Source organism: Mastigoproctus giganteus, chromosome 1 (genome assembly GCF_048544385.1).
Source record: "Mastigoproctus giganteus isolate SK-2022 chromosome 1, ASM4854438v1, whole genome shotgun sequence".
NCBI classification, from domain to species: Eukaryota; Metazoa; Arthropoda; class Arachnida; order Uropygi; family Thelyphonidae; genus Mastigoproctus; species Mastigoproctus giganteus.
Window position 1 is genome coordinate 33,246,528 of NC_143575.1, and position 24,298 is coordinate 33,270,825.

The 24,298-nt window shown below is 38.6% G+C and overlaps 1 protein-coding gene across 4 annotated transcripts in view; it reads right to left on the reverse strand.

Annotated features, from left to right (window-relative positions):
* LOC150090693 (ATP-dependent translocase ABCB1-like) overlaps nucleotides 1-24,298 on the reverse strand; it is a 390,895-nt gene that overhangs the window by 120,243 nt on the left and 246,354 nt on the right. For all 4 annotated transcript variants that reach the window (XM_090372299.1, XM_090372310.1, XM_090372292.1 and 1 more), the window contains 2 exons: nucleotides 15,951-16,121; nucleotides 1,113-1,274 (listed from right to left, as the gene is read on the reverse strand). In XM_090372299.1, coding sequence (XP_090228425.1) covers nucleotides 1,113-1,274; nucleotides 15,951-16,121 — 333 coding nt within the window. The remainder of the gene's footprint in view (nucleotides 1-1,112; nucleotides 1,275-15,950; nucleotides 16,122-24,298) is intronic.

Genomic DNA, 24,298 nt, shown 5'->3' on the forward strand with positions numbered 1-24,298 from the left:
TGAGTTGCTGATTACTGGAACAAGTTTCCTTTGCAGGTAGTTGAGCCTGACAATTTAAAGATCAACTGGATAGCTACCACAAGGGATACCTACGTGAGGAGGGAATTGCATAATTTGTATTTTCTTATTGGATTTTTTTTTTTTTTTTTTTGGCCAATGCAGCTAAAACCTGCGGCTTCTTTGCACTAATAACATACTTTGAGCAGTACCACACTCAAGGGGTGGAAAACAAATGACCTGTAGTAATTGTGTAGTCGGATATGAAGTTCTCTAAGCAGTGTTCAATATGCTGCTAGGACAGCTCAACAGGGTCTCTTGATGATATACACAAATTCTGCAGCAGGGATAAGGAAGTAAATATTCTGCTGTATAAGGCAATTATCATGCTACATCTTGAGTAATACAAATAGGCTTGGAAGCCTCAATTTAGAAAGGTTGTATAGCTGTTGGGATAAGAGCAACAGGATTATTCAGGGACACAAAAGGGTGCTCTTACCAAGAAAGACTTCAGTTCTCAATTTGCGCCACCTGAAAACTAGGCACCTGTGAGAAGACCTGATCAAAGTATTAAGGCTTTAAATGCACTGAATAAACAAAGTGATGATGCAATCATTACTCTTTCTCAGACCACATACACAAGGGACATAAATTTAAATTGAAAATGGATGGTTTTAGGATAGAGTGAAAATTTGCTTTTAGCCAGAGAGTAACTGATTGATGGAATAAATTTCCATGAAATGTTGTGGAAGATAATTTGAATAAAGTTAAGGAAGGACTTGGCAAAATGTGAGAGAGAAATTACAGGTGGCTTTTTTTTTTTTTTTTGCTGCATGCTTCCTTGCAGCATTTGCCACTAATAATACTAATTCTGGTAGTGAAATAGAATTCTTAAAAGAAAAAAAAATTTCTTTATAATCAAGATTGTAATATAGGTGGTAATTTCACCAGCTTACTTAATAGATCTAACACAAAGAAAATCATTCATTCAAAAACATAAGAAAATATCTATAGAAATCAATAAAGAAATCCAAACAGTTTGAACGAAAATACTACATTATAAATATACACCAAAGAAAGAAAGTCAAGTAAAACAATTAACCTTGCACTCATACCTGGGCAATTACTAACTGATAGTAAAGTTCTTTGTTTTGCATCAGTTGACTATGTGATCCAGTTTCTTGTACCACACCACGGGAAATCACAACTATCTTATCAGCTGTTTGTATGGTAGACAAACGATGAGCTACAACTAAGGTTGTTCGACCTTGTCTAGCCTAAAAAAAAAGTTTTTTTTTAGATATTTAAAAAAATATAATAATCACCAGATATATACACAGTCGTGGAATAATAATAATAATAATAATAATAATAATAAGTGTTGTAACCACTGGGCCATCGCCCAGTGGTTACGCTGGACCACCACCAGCCTGATGGACCCGGGTTCGGGTACCGCTTTGGCGGAAGTGAATGCAGCTCCATCTTGCTGGGTGACCGGTATGATAATAGTAATAAATTACAATAATAATAAATAAATTAATAGTAATAAAAAAATTAATAAATAAATAAACATTGTGAAAGTTGTTCCAAGGAACCTACCCACCCCAAGGTTGGAGTGGTGACTAAGGCAGATTGTGATGCCATCTGGCGTCACTCCAAAGAACTACCACTGGACATAAGCCAAAGCTAAACAAGTCCACCTCGATAGATGGATGATGTTGCATAGAAATATTAATTATACTGCATCGAGTGTGGCGCAGGATAAAGTCACTCACTTTCAGGCCTTAGGCAGAGGGGTCGGTTCAAGAAATCTGAGATGGTCTCCTAAGGAAGACAGTGGAGAAAGTGGTGCTGTCCCCTGTATGGCTACCACAAGAGAAGGGCAAGCCCATCCAGCCCCACCAACTGGAAGTACTTCCTGTGCAACTGCGCTAGTGACCACCCAGGAAGGAAGAAAACGCCAACACATGAAGTGGAGCATCAAAATGAATACTTACATCATGCAAGCATACTACAAAGCTGGAGACCGATATGACAACTTATAGGGTGAGACTACATACCGAGTGGCTGGAACGATTCTGGATATTCAGGTCACCGAACAGTAAATAGCAGACCAGAGAAAGACTATCGTCACGAAGAATCTGATATCTCCTGCAATCTTGGAAAAGGTCAAGCAGGACGTCAGCAATCAACTACAAAGGATAAAGAATACGGAACCAGAGGAGGAAGAACATACCACCACCGAACCAGAGGAGGAAGAGCAAGAAGAAATACAACCCACAGCAGATGAAGTGGAAAGAGACGAGGTCATGATATCTAGAATAAAGGATGAGCGGAAGAAGGCACTAACAGAATTCAAAGGAATGTACCCCACAAAGCCTCATGTGATACCAAAGCAGAGGCTGAATAGAATACTACCTGGAGAGTCACAGACCACCTCAATTGGCACATAATACCACATTGAAAATGAACTTGGCCTGTTATAACGTACGATCACTCATCGGTGAAGACAGGATATTAGAGCTGGAAAAGGAATTAGAAAATGTCAATTGGAATATCATCGGTTTGGCTGAAACAAGAAGAAGAAATGAATCACTTATAAGTTTATCAAGTGGAAATCTGCTGTACACCAATGGAAACAGTGAAAGGAGTGAAGGTGGAGTTGGGTTTCTGGTCCATAAAGATTTTAAAAACAACATTTTGGAATTCAAAAGTACATCACCAAGGGTGTCAAGACTAATACTCAAGATTTCTAAGAGGTACAAGCTAAAGATTATAATGATTTATGCACCAACATCGAGCCATGATGATGAAGAGGTTGAAGAAATGTACACCGAAATTGAGAGTCTTCTAGATGAGCAGAAAACCCACTACACTATTATTATGGGGGACTTCAATGCTAAGGTTGGAAAAAGGCAAAACAGCGCAGAAAGAGGAACTATAGGAAATTTTGGAATTGGTGAAAGAAATAAAAGAGGTGAAAGACTTGTGGAATTTGCAGAATCTCAAGGACTGTCAGTAATGAACACTTTTTTCAAGAAAAGGGTGAACAGAAAGTGGACATGGAAGAGTCCAAATGGATTAACAACTAATGAAATCGACTTCATCCTCACTAACAGAAGATATATTGTGAATGATGTTACCATCCTGAATAAGGTAAATGTTGAAAGTGATCACAGAATGGTAAGATGTACACTTGATATAGATGTAGGAAAGGAAAGGAAAAAACTGACTCGAGTAAATAATACAAAGGTCTTTGAGATAACAGAGGAGGAGAAAAGGCAGTATGTACTGGAACTTAAAAACAAGTTTGAGCTTCTGCAGACTGCTCAGGACCAAGATATCGACGAGGAATATTACAACTTTCTGAAAGTGATAAAGCCCAAGAAACCTATAGGGAAACAGAAATCCAAAGAAGAAAAAATTAGTCAAGAAACGCTTGTCATGATGAACCGAAGACGACAAATGAAGAGCAAGAAAAACACTGACAGGGAGAAAATTGAGTATACTGAGTTATGCAAAGCCATTAGAAAGAGACTCAGAGCGGACATAAGAAGATTTAACACAAGAAAAGTAGAACAAGCATTAAGGGAAAACAAAGGATTTAAATCAGCAGCCATGAGCAGTAATACAGAAAGACAAATGATACTGAAATTGAAGAATAGCGATGGTGTACTTATAAACAGCAGAGAAGGCATAATTCAAATAGCAGAAGACTACTATAGAGAATTATACAAGGAGCGAGGGTCTGATACCAGCATTGGGGAAGATGGATTGCAAAGTAGCAACACATACGACATACCCGATATTCTTCCTGATGAGGTAGAACATGCATTGAAGAAAATGAAGAATCGGAAAGCCCCGGGGGAAGATGAAGTTACTGTAGAGTTGTTAAAACTAGGAGGAAGAGACATAACACAAAAACTGGCAAGGCTCTTCACAAAGTGCATTAGAAAAGGTGTGACGCCTAAGCAGTGGAATAATGCAATCATAGTTTTGCTGCATAAGAAAGGAGATAAATCAGAAATTGGAAATTATAGACCAATTAGCTTGTTATCCCACATCTACAAGTTGTTCACAAGGGTCATTACTAACAGATTAGAAAGAATACTTGATGAGAATCAACCGAAAGAGCAAGCTGGCTTTAGGACAGGATTCTCAACTATGGATCACCTTCACGTAATATCACAGCTAATGGAGAAAGCAAATGAATATAAAACACCATTATGCCTGGCTTTTGTGGATTATGAAAAGGCATTTGACTCCATACAGCATAAGGCAATGTTTCGGGCACTGGAAAGACAAGGCATAGATACCCCATATATTATGATTTTGAAGAAAATATATGAGAGTGCTACCTCCTTTATTAGACTAGACAAAGACAGTAGCAAATTTAAAATCGAGAAAGGAGTTCGACAAGGAGACACAATATCTCCGAAGCTGTTTACTGCTGCCCTTGAGGAAGCTTTCAGAAGATTAGACTGGTCGCAGAAAGGAGTCAATGTGAACGGAGAGTACCTAAACCATTTACGATTTGCAGATGACATTGTGGTTATAAGCCACGATCCCAAAGAATTAGAGGAAAATCTTAATCAGTTATGCACAGTTAGTAAGGATTTTGGACTAAAGATGAATATGGCTAAAACAAAAGTAATGATGAACAAGTATGCCACGGAAAGGGAAATAATGATTGAAGGAGCAGTAATTGAAAAGGTGGAGTCATATACTTATCTGGGACAAGTTATTAGCTGTAATAATGATAAATGGCTGGAAGTCAAGAGAAGAATAAATTTTGGATGGATAGCATTCAGGAAATATAGTCACATACTGAAGAGCAATATCCCAGTTTGTCTGAAACGTAAAATAATGAATCAATGTATACTCCCCACCATGACTTATGGAAGTGAAACTTGGGCACTCACCAAAAGAATGGAAGAGAAGCTGAGAACTACACAGCGAAGAATGGAACGAATTATATTGGGAATCAGACTGTTAGATAAGAAGAGAAACACATGGATTAGGCAGCAAACTCAAGTAAAGGACATTCTTATCAAAACTAAAGAACTAAAATGGTCTTGGGCAGGACACATAGCTCGAAGACATGATGACAGATGGACTAAGAAAATAACAGAATGGTATCCAAGAGGAGCTAGAAGAAAACCTGGAAGACAAAGTCGGAGATGGATAGATGAAATTCATGAGTTTTTGGGTAGTAAATGGATGGCCAGTGCTCAAAACAGAAGGAACTGGAAAGTTGCTGGAGAGGCCTTCATCCTGCAGTGGATTGAAAATGGCTGATGATGATGATGATGATGATGACCACATTACCTCGACAGCAATGGTGCAAGACTGGAGGCCATCCACACAGCTGTGTATTGTGCTGCGGTAGCAGCCACAAGGATTAATGGAAGAGAAATGAGAGACCAGCAGCAGCAGCAGAAGAACCAAAAACAGAGGGAACCACCAGCTCGGGAAAGAAGTCTTCAGCAGAAGGTAGAAGAATTAAGAGTCAAGATAGGCCAAAAGGGCAATAGGAGTAAGAAATTAATTGGTAAAGAGAAGAGTACCCTCAAGAGAGACAGCATCCACAGCAAACATGAGACCAAAAAATAACCAATGCCTCCATTAATTTTCCTGGAACAGAAGTTAAACTTACAGATCTATAATTACTTGTGTCAGCCTTTGATCCTCCTTTGTGAATTGGGGTCACATTTGCACATCTCCAGTCTATGGGTACCTCCCCTGAGTCCAAGGAAGCTCTCATAATTATGGCTAAGAGTTTGCTTGCTTCCTTTGCTGCCTCCTTTAATATAACTGGATAGATCCCATCCACCCCAGGTGCCTTTCTTGTGTTTATCTTCAACAATTTCTCCTCCACTTTACTCTCAGTTATTACAAGATTATCTAGCTTACTGCCAGAGTTGAATACACCTCTGGCATTCCCCTTGCTGAATAACTCCTCATGCGTGAATGTCGATGCAAAATATTCATTTTGTTTATTAGCTACCTGAGCAGGATCATCAACAGTTGAACCATCAATATCAAGTGGACCAATCTGATTCATCCTCTTCCTTCTAGAGTTTACATAAGTAAAGAACACTTTTCTGTTTTTCTTTGCATCCTTTGCCAAAGATTTCTCATAATCTGCCTTTGCCTGCCTAACCTCCTTTGTGACTTGGTTACAGACCAGCTTATATCTATCATAGGCTTCTGTGTCAAGTGTTAATTTATACATATCCCATGCATTTTTTTCCTCTGCCATGTGTCTCATTAGTTCATCTGACATCCATTTAGGCCTAAACATTGAACAATATTTCTTAGTTGGTATGTAAGGGGTACTAGCTTCCAAGACAAGTTCTTTGAATGCTTCCTATTCTGAATTTGCTATTGGTAACATCATCAGTTGGTCCCACTGTATAGAATTTATATATTGTCTCAGACCATCATAGTCGCCTTTACGAAAGCAATTACCCTTTCCTTTACCCCTGATGGTAGTTACCTCTTTGAGTAAATCCCACTTCAGCACAGAGTGATCACTGCCATCTAGTGGTTCCTTTATCTGCAGAATCTTAATGCATGAAGAATCACTACTGATAATCAGATCAAGAGTATTACTCAGTCTAGTTGCTTCCCGAACATGCTGATGTAGAAAACAATCATCCAATAAATCCCCAAAGCCTTGCTAGAGTATGAGTAACCAACCCACAAATTCAGGTCAATATCTGGGAAATTAAAATCTCCCATTATAAGACTCTCTTGATTTACTGGTCCACTCTATTTCCCTGTACATTTTCTTATTATACTCATCAGAGTCATTAGGCCTATAACACACTCCTACTCTCAATTTTGATCTCCCAATGCTTATGTCACACTGACTCGACACTGCACTGTCTATTGATGTCGACTTGGATTTTATGTTTCTTAACTAACAGCATAACCCCTCCTCTCTTCCTATCCTGTCTATCCTTTCTGTAGACGTTGTACTCCCCAAATTACAGTTCTGCATTCCTTATATCTCTGATATCCCAACATTATCCACCTTTGATGCTTTGAGCAATACCTCAAATTCATCAAATTTATTTACCAAACTCCTAGCATTGGTGTACACCCAAGTATACATGCACCTGTTCCTATTCTTAGCTACCCTAACACAACCCATGTGTTTACTTGTACCACAATGACTCCCAGCAGTCTCTGAAACATCCTGCATCTTGTTTTCCAGGCTTCTGCTCATTCCAATAGAAGCAGTGCAAGAATCACTTTCACCTCTGCCAGTGGCTACTGTTAATCTATTAGTTTTTGTATCCCCCCCAAGCTAGCAGTTTTCCGACCCACCTAACACTGCCTCAATAGCATCAGCAAATATTCTTGCACCCTTTCTATTTAAGTGTATCCTATCCCTATATAAGTAGTCTCTCCTGTTAACAAGTACAGACCAGGCAGAAAAAAATCTACCCCTCGAGCCTTGCACAATCTTTCCACGGCCGAACTGATCGACAAGGTTCTCATCATATACTTCCTCCTATCGTGTCTGGGCAGAATTGCAGACACTTTCAAATTCAACCTTAACTCATGGCTTTTTTTCAACAGCGACCTGTACTTGTTAAGTAATTCTGCCGGTCTCCTACTCTTAATATCATTAGTGCCAATGTGTACAACTATATCACCTTTTGTGCCCTTAAAAGATGATATCTGTTCTACAACATCATCAACCTTTGCCCATGGCAGACATAATTAAAACAGACAATCAAGAACTCACAACTGGCGAACTCCAGGAATAGATAACGTCCACAACTACTGGTACAAGAAGCTCAATTGCACAAACAAGCACCTGGCAGAGCAGTTCACCCGAATGATAAGGCACCTAGAGACAATCCTGAATTTTCTTACTCAAGGAATCACATATCTGAAGCCTAAAGATAGAAGAAATCCAGAGAAATATAGGCCAATCACCTGCCTCCCAACAATGTACAAGATCCTGACCAGCTGCGTAACCAGGAAAATATCAGACCACTTTGAGAGTCAGAACATAATAGCTGAACAGCAGAAAGGATGCAAGGAGCAATTAACCATAGATGCTGCGGTTATGGAGCAAGCATACAAGAAGTTCCGCAACATGTACACAGCCTACACCGATTACCGTAAGGCCTTCGACTTTGTGCCTCATAGCTGGCTAATAGAGGCGCTGAACATCTACAGTCAATCCAATAGTGACAAACTTCCTAGGAGAAACGATGCCGAAATGGAGTACACCATTAAGGTCAACAACATCACAACCAGGCCAATCCCCATCAGGAGAGGAATCTTTCAGGGAGATGCCTCGAGCCCATTGTGGTTCTGTCTAGCACATAACCCACTATCCACCATGCTCAACAGTAGCAAGTACGGATACACCCCCCCACACCCACCTGATGCACATGGATGACATCAAGTTCTACGTGGGAACCGAGAAGCAACTCCAGCAACTACTCCAGATCACCGAAGAATTCAGCAATGATATTAGGATGGAATTTGATGTAGACAAATGCAAGACAAACTGCAGCCTGGTAAAAAGATCGAACCCATGGCAGAGGGAGAGGCCTACAAATACTTGAGGATGATGCAGGCTCAGAAGTTACAGCACAAGGAAATCAAGAAGTGCCTGACCAAAAAATATCAGACTCAGAAGCCTGTTGAAGCAAAGCTGAATGGAGGGAACACAGTTAAAGCCATAAACACTAATGCAGTTCCAGTGCTAACATACTCCTTCGGGGTCATAGACTGGAGGATATCATGAGAAAGACAAGGACAATGACGACCAAGAGCCACCAACTCCACCGAAATCTGCTGCGGAGAGACTGACAATTGCCCAAAAAGAAGGAGGAAGGGGCCTGTAGACCTCATTGAGCAACAGAAGACAGCGGTAGTTAAACTGAAGGATTACTTCCAGAAACACACAGCAGCACTCCAGCAGGCAATAAGGAAGATAGACAAGCGGTATACTGAACACCTGTAGGATAGTCAGAGAGTTTCTCGACCAACAGTAACACCAGACATAACAACAACCACCCTGTGTACTTGGTAGCAATACCCATCACGAGGTGGAACCCCCAATCAGGGAGAAATAATATAAAAGCAATAATAATAATAATCCTTATGTGATGAATTGGAATTTATATGATCCCAATTAGTGCTAACCAATATGGCATTATACTCATTAAAAAAATATATACTTTTTTCTAGCTTTAAAGAAAGAAAGTAAACAGAAATCATTAAACAACTGACTGATTCAATCACTGAACAAACAATACTGTTGTGCCACAAACAATCAGAATTTTATCATGATAATCCTTACAGTACTAAGAAATGATCTGCCAATGGCTACAATTTTATGCAGAATTGCTGAATACATTTAAGGAAACCAGGAAGGAGAAATGATATTCTCAAAATTTTGCCAATTTAGACATCAAACTAGGTTTGTCTCCCCTCCCCCCCAACATATATTGTAAAATTATCATTCTGATGTGTGGCAGGAAGGATCATCTGTAATTTAGGAGGACTTCAAAGAACTTCACAGAGAATTCATAGGTTGTTAATGAGATATGACCATTTGTGGTGATGGGGAGGCTCAGTACATATCAAAGTTCCCTTTCAGCATTACCATCCTAATTTTTTAGACCCTTTAAGCATCAAGATCCTCATCCTTTTGGTAGAAATGGACAATGTGTAACTTTTCTCAGGAGGCAAGTATGGTAAGCACATGTTTGGCTTGAGATTCCAGGGCTGCTCTTGTAGTACTTTCAATCAACAGAACAAGATTGTCTGAACAGAAAAGGAGACAAGTCAGGAGGCACAAGGTGGACTCCTGCAGGCGGTCTTAAGAGATTCTTCTGAAGACATGGTGGTATCTGGCAGTGATGTATATTTTCCTGCTTGAGCAGCATGGCTGTAGAGCCGGAGTCGGAGCTTGGAGCCGGAGCCAGTAAAAAAAACTGGATCCATGGCTCCAACTAACTTAATTAGTCATAATCATGAGGGTCGCAGCTTTGATGCTTCATGGTGTAGTTTCCATTTCCCTGTTCTTTTTGTTTACTATGTTTTTTTTAATGTCGAAACCAGTGAGTGGTTTTTGAATAATGCACATTTTATTTTTTCAGAAATATCAACTGTCTGGAAGCCCTCAATAATGAATAAAGTCTAATATATTTGAATACTTTATGGTCACGGAAGATGATAAATACTACTAGCAGTACCCACTGCGAAAATTTTGCAATTGGTCGCAGAGTTTTTCTCTAGTTGCCCTAAAGAAATGTAGTTTGTGTGTTGTCATTTTTATTGTCTGATATTTTCTCGAAAATTTTTGGACAATTCATTGTCATCTCTATAAAATACTACTGAAAAGGGCAGAATATTAAAAAGTACACTAAATACTTGCCTTTCACTATAAAAACTCGGTCAAACTTTCATTATTATTGTTTCGTTTTCTTGAAGATACTTTTACTGTACAGTACCTCTTCAGTATCCAGCACATATCAGCCCTGATGTTGACATTTCCACTCCCTTGGTACCTCATCTCCATGTATTTAACGTCCTCTTTAAACCTCTCACCTGTTTTTCATTTAGACTTCCAAATGTGGAAGTGTAAAAATGTACCATGATAATCATGTTGCAGCCCAATTTCTTGAACTTTCCCAAAATATTTTCAACTGTAGTCTGGTAGCCTGGATCTTAATTGTTCTCTAAAAATTCTCAACCACAGACCTGAAACTAACACATACCTGAATTTTTCTTTTAAATTCCGTTCCTTCATTAGTATGTGAATTTAAAGTTTTCTCTAAATGCTCTAAAGAAATGTACTGTGTGTTTTGTCATTAGCATTAGTAGAGGCATACGATGCAAGAAAGCAAGCTTATGCAGCATCAGCAAAAAAAAACACCCCTTTCACCAGCTCCCCCCATTCATTCCAAATGCCTGTCCAGCTCAGCCTTAAATTTATTTAGGCTATCAACTTCCACAACAAAAGATGAAAGTCTCTTCCACCAATCAACTACCCGCTGGCTAAAGACAAATTTCCACACATTTATCCTACAATTGCCTTTCCTCAATTTGAATATATGCCCTCTCAGGGTCTTAATCTCAGCAAGAGGAAGAATCCCATCAGCATTCAGCTTGCTCAGCCCATTCAAGGCTTTATGTACCTCAATCAGATCACTTCACGGGTGCATACTCTCCAGGGGCACTGCAACAGAGTTTAAGCCTTTCTTGGTAAGAGCCCTGCACCAATCTTGAGGCCCTTCTTTGTACTCATTCTAGCAAATCTAAATCCTTCCTAAATTGAGGCCTCCAGACCTGTACACAGTACTCTAGGTGTGTCCTGACCACTGCCTTGTATAATGGGATAATCATCTCCCTGTCCCTGCTAGCAAAATTCGTATATATCATTGACAAAACTCCATGACCTACCCTGGCAGCCTGTCCGTACTGCTCAGCGAAATTCATATTCGACTGCACGATTACCCCCAGGTCTTTTTCACTTTCCTGAGTGTAGTACCACACAGTTGGTACATTTCTCTTCAGCTATTGCTACCCATATGCAGTACTTTGCATTTATTATTTATTATTAATTATTATAAGCCATATAGTGCAAGGAAGTCTAAGGCTTATGCTGCACCAATCAAAAAACCCTGAGAGAGAGAGAGAGAGAGAGAGAGAGAGAGAGAGAGAGAGAGAGAGAGAGAGAGAGAGAGAGAGAAAGAGTCAGAAGTAGAAAGGAATCACCAAGAAAGAGAAGAATGATGATATCCAGCTCAGGACACTGGGTGTGCCAAGCCCATACTCACCGGATGTGAGCCCCTGGGTTTATTTGTCAATGTTAGACTTCAGTTGCCACTTCTCAGCCCATTTGCCCAACTTATCTAGATGCAGTTGGAGTAGCACACTGTCTTTACTGTCATTAACAACCCTGTCAACTTTTGTATCATCGGCAAACTTAGACATTAAACCTGATATACCTTCGTCAATATCATTGATAAATATACAAAACAACAATGGGCCCAACACCGAACCTTGGGGAACTCCACTAATAACATTTGTCGACGAAGAGCAGTGTCCACTGATTACCATTCTCTGTCTTCTCCCACTCAACCATCCCTTTAACCATTGTAGCAACTTACCCTTAATGCCATATCTCTCCAATTTGTACAGCAGGCTTCCATATGCAACAGTATCAAAAGCTTTTCTGAAATCCAAGTATATGATATCAAAATTATTTTTGGCATTCAGTTCTTTTGTGACCACATCATAGTATCCAGTCAAATTGGTCAGACAAGACCTCCCTTTAACAAACTCATGTGTCTAACTATTACTACAGTCTTGTCTAGATGATCCTGCAATGCTTCTTTATCCAGTGATTCCATTATTTTCCCCGGAACACAAGTTAAACTAACAGGTCTATAATTACTTGTGTCACCTTTTGAACCTCCTTTGTGAGTTGGTGATACATTTGCACACCTCCAGTCCATGGGGACCTCCCCTGAGTCCAAGGAAGCTCTCATAATTATGGCATAATTATTACAAAATCACTTAGATCCCTGTTAGAGTTTGATAAACTTCTGGCACTCCCCTCAATGAATAACTGCTCATGTGTAATGTAGATGCAAAATACTCATTCAGTTTATCAGTTACCTGAGCATGATCATCAATAGTCAACCAATCTATGTTAAGTGGTCCAATCCGATTCATCCCTTTTCTTCTAGAGTTTACATAAGTAAAGAACTCTTTGCTGTTTTTATTTGCATCCTTTGCCAAGGATTTAATCTGTCTTCACCTGCCTAACCTCCTTTGTGACTTGATTACAGACTACTTTATATCTGTTGTAGGCTTCTGTGTCATCCGATACTTTATATGCATCCTATACATTTTTCTTCTCTGCCACGAGCCTCATTAATTCATCTGACATCCATTTAGGCCCGAACCTTGAACAGTATTTCTTAGTTGGAATGAAAGGCCTAGTAGCCTCCAAAATTAAGTCCCTGAAGGCTTCTCATTTAGGAATCAACATTGGTAAAATAATCAGTTGCTCCCACTGTACAGAACTTAAAAACTGTTTGAGACCCCTGTAGTCACCTTTACGAAAGCAAAGCCCTTCCCTTTAGTCTTGATGGTAGTTACATCTTTAAGTAATTCCCACATCAGTACATTGTGATCACTGTCACCCAGTGGTTCCTTTATCTGCAAATTCTTAATGCATGAATAATTTCTGCTGATAATCAGATCAAGAGTATTACCTCCTCTGGTTGCCTCTTGAACATGTTGCTGTAGAAAACAGCAACATGTTTCAACAGAGTCTGACCCTAGGGAAAGAGAGACAGAAATAAAACAAAAAACTCTTTTGGTGGAGAGAAGGCCATGAGATTGTCAAAGGTTCAAAGCTGTAACTTTCATCACAGATGCCGAAGTTCGAATAAGTCTACTTCTTCATTGCATTTAGTTTCACAAAGGATGTCGAAGTTCTAATAAGTCCGATTTTGGTCCGGTGTGCATTTGATAAAAAAACCACTTTGCTTTACTGTAATTGTTTTAGGGAACAATATTTTGCAATAAACTCTCTGCAAATATTAGGGAGTGAATTGCATTATAAATTTCAAACATTGCTGTATAGCTTCTTGTCCTTGAACTCAAATGACTACGGTTACTTTCTTTCAAGTTCAAGTAACCATATGTTTTCGCCTTGTACAGATGTTTTATTGTGGATACTTCCTTCCAGTAAAATCATCAGTAGTAGTCCTTTATAGTACCTAAAGTAATTTGTTATGTTGGGGGAAACGGTTTTTGCTCCTAACTGATGTAGCACTTTCGAATTCTCTCAAAGCAAATTATCTGAACACAATGTAAATTAGAAGGACAGTAAAAGAGTTGATAATTGGTGCCATTGGTGGGCAACATTCCAAAAAACAAAAAAATTTCTGTTTATACTCCAGGATGACCACATGGTCAGAGGAGATCCCAAGATAGAGATAGAGAGAGAGAGAGAGAGAGAGAGAGAGAATACAAGAAACTGCACCGCATTTAGCAGTCACAAGCTTGATTGTGTGAAATTGCACATCTGCCAAAAACCACAGTAAAACAAAAGAAGAGATAGGGAGTAAATCAATTTTTCAGTAGGTATATCTTTTTATTGCAGCTCAGAACAGCATATGACCATGGAGGGTGAATTTATTCAGCTTCTGTACTAAAACAGAATTTCTCCCTTTGTGATAGCATCAAAGCATACCAAGGAAATCATTTAAATATTTTTTTACAATACTTTTTGAGCAGCCCATTAGCCATAATCCATTATCTTTGTATTATTTGAAAATATTGCAGTTTTGTGAACAATACACATTTCAAAACACAATTCGTTATTCATAGCGGATGATTTTTTTTTTTTTTTCCTCTTCTTTGCGCACAAGTTTTCGAAGTGTATAATGCAGTTATAAATAGAAATATTTTCTTGAAATTTCGTTAGATTTTGTTTTTTCGTTTTTAGGAACATTAGCAACTAAGGCCATATTGCTCCGGGGATATGTGGTGGTCATTCCCTGAACTTTCTGCATCCTCCGTATTTGGTGGTCACGGGTTCAAACCCCAGTCTAATCAAGAAGCATGTGCTACGCACTGTTGCTCCTGCTCACCTGGCTACGGAGGCACCTATTTCATTAGAAGATCAAATCCAGGAAACTGCTGTTCAGATATTGTTCCCTAAAAATAATTACAATAGAGCAAACTTTTTTTTTTTTTTTTTTTGTTTTTATCAAATGCACATTGCAGTTTTACACCAGTTTTTCCCATTTCCAGCGTGACTTCCAATAGATGGATTTCCTTGAATGTCTGCTAGTAGGTGCAATATACATTGAAGAAAGGAAATACGATCTTTTTGCCTTTCAGAAACAATTGTTACTACTGTTTTATTGCTTCTTATGGCAACTAACAATAGCTTGCATTTGTCTTTATCTTTCAAGGAAAGGGAAAGCATTAGTTACAGATTATACTGTTGTAAATATTGTAAAAAAATGTTCCAGCATGATTTGGCTTCAGTCAATAGCATGTCAAACTCACAGACTAAAAAGATTTCATCTGGGAGTGTAACAGAGGCAATGAGTCACTGGTTAAATTCAGCACTTGTTTGTTGTGTTGCAGGAGGGGGAAAGAAGACTGCTATAACAAATAATGTTGCTAAGCAAACTGCCAGTTTAACTACAGCCACCTCAAATTTATTGGAGCCATACGCACCAACTTTATGAGATTCAGACTTTTCTAGACTATAAATAAGATCTCACCAACTCTTGATACTGATCTCTAAGAGGATATGATATTACAGTCAAAAGAAATGGCCATCATTTCCAAATTCACACCTACTTATGACCATTTTGTTAAATGAATAATACAGTACCAATCTGAAATTACAGAAGCAAACAAGTTCTTAAAGACTGAATATGTGACTATTTTGTAATATTATATATATGATGATTCATCATATATAATATAATAACTAGTTATTAGTCATGGGTAATAACCGTCCCGTTGCAACAAAATTGGAATGGGATGCTACATAACACAAATGTAGTCATTACCGCTGGCACTGACATTTATTACTTATGCATTTTTATGGATAGTGTAGCTGTCTTCTTATGTCTGCTTTCCTGGCAGAATATCTTTTTAGCATAGATAATTCTTAGAAACATTTATAATTTTTGAAATTATTTAGAAAATTAGGAAATTACACCTGTTGTTGACATCTTATAAAGTTGTATTTCTGTTAAAAAAAAAAAAAAAAAACCTTAAGAGTGAAAACATGATAATGAAAACCACAGTTTTAGCATTTAACTTCAACTTTTGATTCAATTTATATATATTATTAAAGAAACTTTCTATGCTTTGTAATACAAACTCATTAAATAATCAACAGATAAAGAGTGAAATGAAAATCAACAAACCTGATCCAATGCAGCTTGCACAATTGATTCACTTTCTGTATCTAAAGCTGATGTGGCTTCATCGAGTAATAATATCTTCGGATTACGTACTAATGCCCTGGCAATTGCAATCCTTTGTTTTTGTCCACCACTTAGCTGTGCACCTCTCTGTCCAACTAGAGTTTCATATTTCTATAATCATATGAAATGTATCAGTTATAAATTCATTATATGACTATATAACTATCATCCAGCATGTAGTGGGACCCTCACCCCATGGAAGTAATGGTTAATTCCAGCAGTTATGACAGGCAGGTGGCAGTGGCAGTTAAAAGTAGGGAATAAAAGGCATATAAATTCCATTATTTGTAGAAAGAACAAGATGGATGAGAAAAGACTGAGATACTTTCACAAGAGATGTGACAGTAGGTTATCAAACAGCAGACATGTCCTTTCAACAGACAGTAAGAAGAGAAAAATAACCGTTGGAAACATCGTACATTAATGAGAGACCCAAAGAAGCATAACCATTCATCTCAAGTCAGGCAGATAGCTGTTAACCCCCCCCCCCCCCGAAAACAGTTGAAACGACAGGAAATCACAAAGGCACTCGCTTAATAATCTGACTTAAGAGACAGTTGACATCAACAATCATAAAGGGAAAAAAAAAAACTTCATAGAATCGGTTAATATGGTTGTGCAGCTACTCTTAAGCAAAGCATTCTCCAAGGAATATTTATCACTCCATATCCTGGTGCAGAGAAATGAAGCATCAGGCACTGCAGCAGAACATGATGTGGAATAAATTACACTATAGAGACCCAGATTTTAACCCAGATTGTGCTGCAGAACAATGAAGTTTGGTGGTGGTAGAGTAATGATATGGGTTTGTTTTGTGTGGTTTAGACTTGTCAATGATGGAACATGATAAAACAGACAAATAGAGTGGGCTAGTTAATCGCAATGTCTTATAATGGAGTATTTTAACTTTCCAGGTATTGACTAGAATTTGTAGATTGATCACTCCCACAATAGCAAGACATTTGTAGATTTGCTGGATGTTTCTATACCATCACATTAGAGAAGCAACAAGTTCAATATGATACATTTTAAACTGTATTCAGTGGGACAACTAACATTATGATGTTACGAACCGAAAATTCTAAATGGGGCACATTCAAAGAAGCTACTAGGCTTTTTACTATTAAAGGTTTAGATCTAAATGTATTTCAGATGAACCAATAAGAAGTGTCAGAGAAAAAAAAATATGGGATGCAAATATATTATTAGGGGATACAGAAACCTATACTAACTACTAGTCTGCAATCAAGTCACGAAGGGGGTTAGGCAAATTAAGGCAGATTATGAAAGTCTCTAACAAAGAATGCAAAAAATTCTCTGCTTAAGTTAACACCAAAAGGAATGGGATGAGTCATATTGGTAACTCATCCACTATATATGAATGGCATAATTGTTGATGAACCTGTTCAGGTTGCTGCAAACTAAATAGATATTTTGCATCTACATTCACATGTTAAGAATTTTTTGGGATGAGTATGCCTGAAATATATCAAATTCTAACAGGGCACTAAATGATTTTGTAATACTGAGAATAAAGTGGAAGAGAAAGAGCTAAAAGTAATTAAGGCAACTGGGGAAGATGGAATCTATTCAGTTATATTAACAAAAGCAGCAAAAGAGGAAAGCAAACCTTTAGCCACAATTATAAATGCATCCATCCTTTGATTCAGAAGAGGTCCCTATGGATTGGAGATGTGCAAATACCTTCCCAATTCACAAAGAGGGCTCAGTGGATGAAGCAAGAAATTACAGACTTGTAAGCTTGATTTCCATTCCACGAAAAATAATGGAGTCACTGGTTATAGAAGTATTGAAGAACCATCTAGACAGGAATGCAGTTATACAGCAATCACAGCATGGATTTGTTAAGGGATGATCTTGTCTAACCAATATGATTGGATATTATGATGGAGTAATAAAAGTACTGGATGCAAAAAAATAATATCATATACTTCGATTTCAGAAAAGCTTTTAACGCTGTTCCACACCAACGACTTCTGTACAAATTGGAGCAGTATGAGGAAAGTTATTACTATGGATAAAGGGATAGTTGAGTGGGAGAAGACAGAGTGGTTATCAATGGGCACCGCTCTTTTGGACTAATGTTATTAGTGGAGTTCTCCAGAGTTCAGTGCTGGCCCATTGTTGTTTTCATTATTCATTATTTATATTGATGAAGACATATCAAACTTAATATCTAAGTTTGCAGATGATATAAAGGCTGGCAGATTGTATAATGACAATACGCGGAGTATGCCACTGCACAAAATCCAGAAATAGGCAGATGGGCTGAAAAGTGCCAAATGAAGTTTAACATTGACAAAAGCAAGGTAATGCATATGGGGGCAGCAGTAATCCAGAATAACATACTAATTGTGTAGTACCACACTCAAGGTAGTATAATAATAAAAAAGGGATAATTATGCAGTCAGATGTGAAGTTCTCTGAGCAGTGCATACAGGCTCTTGGAACATATCATGGGGTCTTGTCAATGACATACATATACAGGAATTTTGGCAGCAGAGATAAAGTTAATTATTCCACTGTATAAGGCAATGGTTAATTCACAAACTGAGGAATGTGCAGAAATTTGCTTTCAGCCTGAGGGTAATTGATTATTGGAACAACCTTCCATTTGGTGTTATGGATGTGGGTAGTTTGAATAAATTTAAGGAAGAATTAGACAAATTATTAAAGGTAAGTTTGACTTCCATTACTGGACAACTGCTTTCTTGCATCATCATCTGCCACTACTAATACTAATGAATGCAACAGACTATTGTGTAATATGTAATACTAATGAATGCAACAGACTATTGTGTAATTCTAATGAATTCTGCCTTGCCTGTATTAGCAGTTCTTTGGAGAGGGGGCAGTAATTCTATCAACATGATAATTCTCCATGTTACAGAGCATGATCAGTGCAACAGCAGATTAAAATATGGTTAACATGTCACTTGCAACCCAGATCCAAATCGAACTGAACACCTCTGGGATCTTTTAGCGCAGCAACTGAGAGATAGAACAAGATTAGGATATCTTGTTCTAGCTCTCAGTTGTTGTTCTAAAAGATCCCAGAGGTGTTCATATTTGATTAGCAGAGAAGCAGCCACTGCCTTATGAGAGGAATGAAGCAAGATTCCTGTCTCCATACCAAAATCTTGTACAAAATGTTTCCCTGCCTAAGCCCAGAGGGTTACTGATGTCATTAAAGTATACAAGGATTATACTTGATATAAGAAATTTCTTTTTGTAACAATATATTTTTCATTATCGTCCCAAATACATGTTGGAGGACATTGTATATATGCACAGCAGATATATTAGAAGTCTGTTATGACACTTAAGAACATTGAAAAACTTACTGTAACAGATTATGGTTACAAGAAAATTAGTGATTAGAAAGTAAATATAAATGACAAAAGAAAGACAATTTATTCAGGTCATATATACAGTAAGTGCCAGTTACAGTGTTCACTGGTTATTAGAATCAGCAGCTTTATAGAATCAAAGAACCGATTCAAATCAATAAAATGCACTATACTTTGAACGTTTATTAGAATCACATCTTCGGTTATAAGAATCAATTTTGAATGCCTGTGTGATATTTTTCTAAAGCACATTTCTGGAGATCACATTTCTAGAGGTTACAATCATAAAACAATAAAAAAATTTGCAGTTTTCAGTTTATTGGGCTTTTTTGTTTGTACAATCCGTTATAAATGGGGAGTAAACTCAATCTTATTGCATTTGCAATAATACCGATAGCTGGAATTCTGTGTTTTTATGTTACTATAGTGAAATGTGTTTCCCCTTCACTGAAATCTTCAATCATATAAAAAACAAATAAATTTTCAGAATCTGCTCTTCATTCCCATATCTAAACTTCGTCAACCTTTTACTCCGTAAAAAGTTGCACGTGTCGTGTTAGTTCCAATTTGTATATGCTGTATGCTTTGTTATTGATCGATGCTTATCTTTGTTTTTTTACTGTGTTTTAAATTTTACTACCTGAAAAAAAAAAAGTTAATAAACAGAAAGAAAGTGAATTTGAGTGTCTGGAATGAAGTTTCTCAAACCTGCATTAACAACTGTTTCAAAAAATGTGGATTAATTAATCATTATGGTCAACTAAGTCATGATACTGATCATGTTGAACTTCTTTTGTAACCAGAGGCTTTAACCCTAAACTACTCTGTAATCTAAATTACCCCACACCATCAGGCATCTCTCATATTGTGGAGTTATACTTTGCAACTGGGTTGTTATCATTGCAACACCAGGGTACCTGCCCACCCACTGATGAGGAGCCAATAAGCTCCGAAACGGTGCTGTAAGGGTGATGGTATTCACTGAGAATAAATAACAATAGTTTTCTCCTATGGTGAAACATTACTTATTCGAGGTAGTGCAATATCATGGCAACTCGTTGTGAAGGTATTCACAATATGAAATACACTTAAGGATGCCAATTTATAACTACTTATATAGTTGGCTATATACAGAAATTATGCACTAATGTGGTTCCCCCCCCCCGTTAGTTGTTGGTGCATCGGCTTCTGTGGCCATAATGCACCTCCCGAAGTTTTTGCATTTTACTCTGATCCAAGCCCAAGGCGAGATTCGAACCTGCGATAAGGCAAACTCTACATAGATTTGCAATTGACAAGGCAAACTGGCAGCAATTTAAGGATTCACTGATCATGGCCGCCAACTCTCTCAGCACAGTTGGACTGGACTGGATGCGGACCAGCACCACAAGGCAATTGTAAGCCTGGTCACTGAAAGCTCAATTAACTCTATTAAAAGGAAGAAACTTTCTCTTGGAGCTGTTGGTGGTGCCCAGAGCTCCAACAACTGCGACGGGAGGTTTACACCCGACAAAACAATTTTCAATGTGCAAGGCGGACATAGCTGGAAGCGGAAGTAGAGTATCTCAAGCAGCAGTACCGAACGGCAAGAAATGAATACATAGCCCTGATTAAACAAAGGAACAAGCGTTCCTGGGAGCACCTAGTCTCCACAGTTGAAAATTCTGCTCCTTGGGGAATAGTCTACAGAGTGATCACAAACGAACTCCCCAGGGGAGAAGTCATCCCAGCCACCAAGATGCCACAAGGCAAGTATACAAAGACACAGTCCAAATCAACTAAGAAATATTGTTCAAGGTTTAGGCCTAAATGGATGTCAGATGAACTAATGAGACATATGGCAGAGAATAAAAATGCATGGGATACATACAAATTAACACGTGACACAGAAGCCTATGATAGATACAAGTTGATCTGTAACCAAGTTACAAAGGAGGTTAGGCAGGCGAAGGCAGATTACGAGAAATCCTTTGCAAAGGATGTGAAGAAAAACAGCAAAGAGTTCTTTACTTATGTAAACTCTAGAAGGAAGGGGATGAATCAGATTGGTCCAATTGATATCGATGGGTCAACTGTTGATGATCCTGCTCAGATAGCTAACAAACTAAATGAATATTTTGCATCGACATTCACACATGAGGAGTTATTCAGCGAGGGGAATGCCAGAGGTGTATTCAACTCTGGCAGTAAGCTAGATAATCTTGTAATAACTGAGAGTAAAGTGGAGGAGAAATTGTTGAAGATAAACACAAGAAAGGCAGTTGTAGTAAAGGAGGCAGCAAAGGAAGTAAGCAAACCCTTAGCCATAATTATGAGAGCTTCTTTGGACTCGGGGGAGGTACCCATAGACTGGAGTTGTGCAAATGTGACCCCAATTCACAAAGGAGGATCAAAGGCTGACACAAGTAATTATAGACCTGTGAGTTTAACATCTGTTCCAGGAATTAATGGAGGCACTGGTCAAAGAAGCACTGCAGGATCATCTAGACAAGACTTCAGTTATAGCTCGGACACAGCATGGTTTTGTTAAGGGAAAGTCTTGCCTGACCAATTTGATTGGATACTACAATGTGGTCACAAAGGAACTGGATGCAGGGAATAACTTTAATATCATATATCTGGATCTTAGAAAGGCTTTGATACTGTTGCACATGGAAGACTGCTCAACAAATTGGAGCAGTATGGCACTGGAGGCAAATTGCTGCTATGGATAAAGGGATGGTTGAGTGGGAGAAGACAGAGTGGTAATCAATGGACACTGCTCACCATGGACTAATATTATTAGTGAAGTCCCTCAGGATTCAGTATTGGGTCCACTGTTGTTTTTGTATTTATAAATGATACTGATGATGGTATATCAAGCTTAATGTCCAAGTTTGCAGACGATATGAAGGTTGGCATGGTTGTTAAGGACACTAATGACAGTATGCTGCTGCAACAGGATCTAGAAAAGTTGAGCAGATGGGCTGAGAGGTGGCAAATGAAGTTTAACATTGACAAATGTAAAGTACTACATAGGTGAAGCAGCAACCCCAGCATGACGTATCAACTCTGTGGTACTACACTGACAGTGGTAGAGAACGAAAAGGATCTGGGGGTAATTGTGCAGGCAGATATGAAGTTTTCTGAACAGTGCAGATGGTCTGCAAGAGTAGCCCATAGTGTCTTGTCAATGATATACATGAAATTTTCTAGCAGGGATAAGGAGGTGATTATTCCCTTGTATAAGGCAATGGTCAGGCCACACCTTGAGTACTGTATACAGGTCTGGAGGCCTTATTTCAAGAAGGATGTAGAGCTGCTGGAACAAGTACAGAGAAGGGCAATAAGATTAGTGAATGGAACAATTTGCAAAACTTAAGCCTTACGAAGAAAGGCTTAAGTTTTGCAAATTACAGTGTCTGGAGACTAGGCACCGGCAAGGTGATCTGATAGAGGTGTATAAAGTTTTGAATGGTTTGAGCAGGTTCAGTGCTGATGGGATTCTTCCTCTTGCTCAGAATAATCACCTGAGAGGGCATAAATTCAAATTGAGGAAAGACAGATGTAGGATAGATGTGTGGAAATTTGCCTTTAGCCAGCGGGTAGTTGGTTGGTGGAACAGACTTCCATCCCCTGTTGTGGAAGTTGATAGTCTAAATAAATTTAAGGCTCAGCTGGATAGGTATTTCAAACGAATGGAGGGGTGAAGTGGAAGTGTTTTTTTTTTTTTGGCTGATGCTGCATAAGCTTTCTTTCTTGCATCATATGCCTCTACTAATGCTAATGCCATAAATAACATCCTTGACGCCATGTTCCATCCACACACGCCACCAAGCACCCCACAGCAAATACTACTATATGAGGAAAACAGCACATACCCTATGGCCCAAGTGGAAGACCGCTTCACCAAGGAAAAACTGGACACCGCTGCAGCAAAAATAAAAAACAAGAACTCTCCAGGAGAAGAAATACTGGTGCCCAAGATCATAAAGAAGGCTGTTGAAACCATCCCAAATGAGATCTTAAACCTGTTCAACCACTACCTTGAAGCAGGCCATTTTCCAGCAGTATGGAGATCTGCAAAATTAAGGCTTCTTCTCAAGAATCCGACAAAAGCACAAGACCTTCTAGAGTCATACCGGCCCATTGCTCTTCTATCCATACTAAGCAAACTCCTAGAACATCTTCTAAGCAATAGAATAGAAATTCATTACTCCAAGGCTGGCCTTCACTCTGAAAACCAATACGGCTTTAGAAGGGGATGCTCCACAGTGGACGCCTTAGAGAATATCGTCAAAGCAGCTGCCACTACCAGCCATAAATACTTCCTTGTCATTTCGGTGGATTTTGCGGAGCCATTTGACTCCCTCTGGTGGCCAAGCGTCCTCGGCAGACTCCAGAAAGCAAAACTACCAGCTAATTTGTAAAATTGTATAAAAGCCTATCTCACAAACAGAACAGTAACTGTCAGTGCTCCGTACTGCTCAGTCACACAACCAGTCTATAGAGGATGCCCACAAGGTTCAGTATTTGGCCACTTCTCTGGAACGTGGTGCTCGACAGATTTCTAAACCTCGACCTTGGTAATGTGAGGTCACAGGCCTAAGCAGATGACCTGATCCTGATGCTGGCGGCAGACTCAAGAGCTCAACTAGAGATCTCTGCAAACCGTGCTATAAATATCCTACAAGATTGGGCCACCCAAAACCACTTAAAGATATCCCCAACAAAAACCTGCTCCATCCTACTTAAAGGGTCTCTCAATATCAGAAGGCTTCCGAGATAAAGATTCAGGAAACAACAATTAAGCTTTCAACCGAACTTAAATATCTTGGTATTCTGCTGGATAAAAATCTGTCATTCACACCCCATCTTACTTACCTACGAAGCAAAATCAAAAAATACTCCGCACTAATAGTTAGAGTCACTCATCGC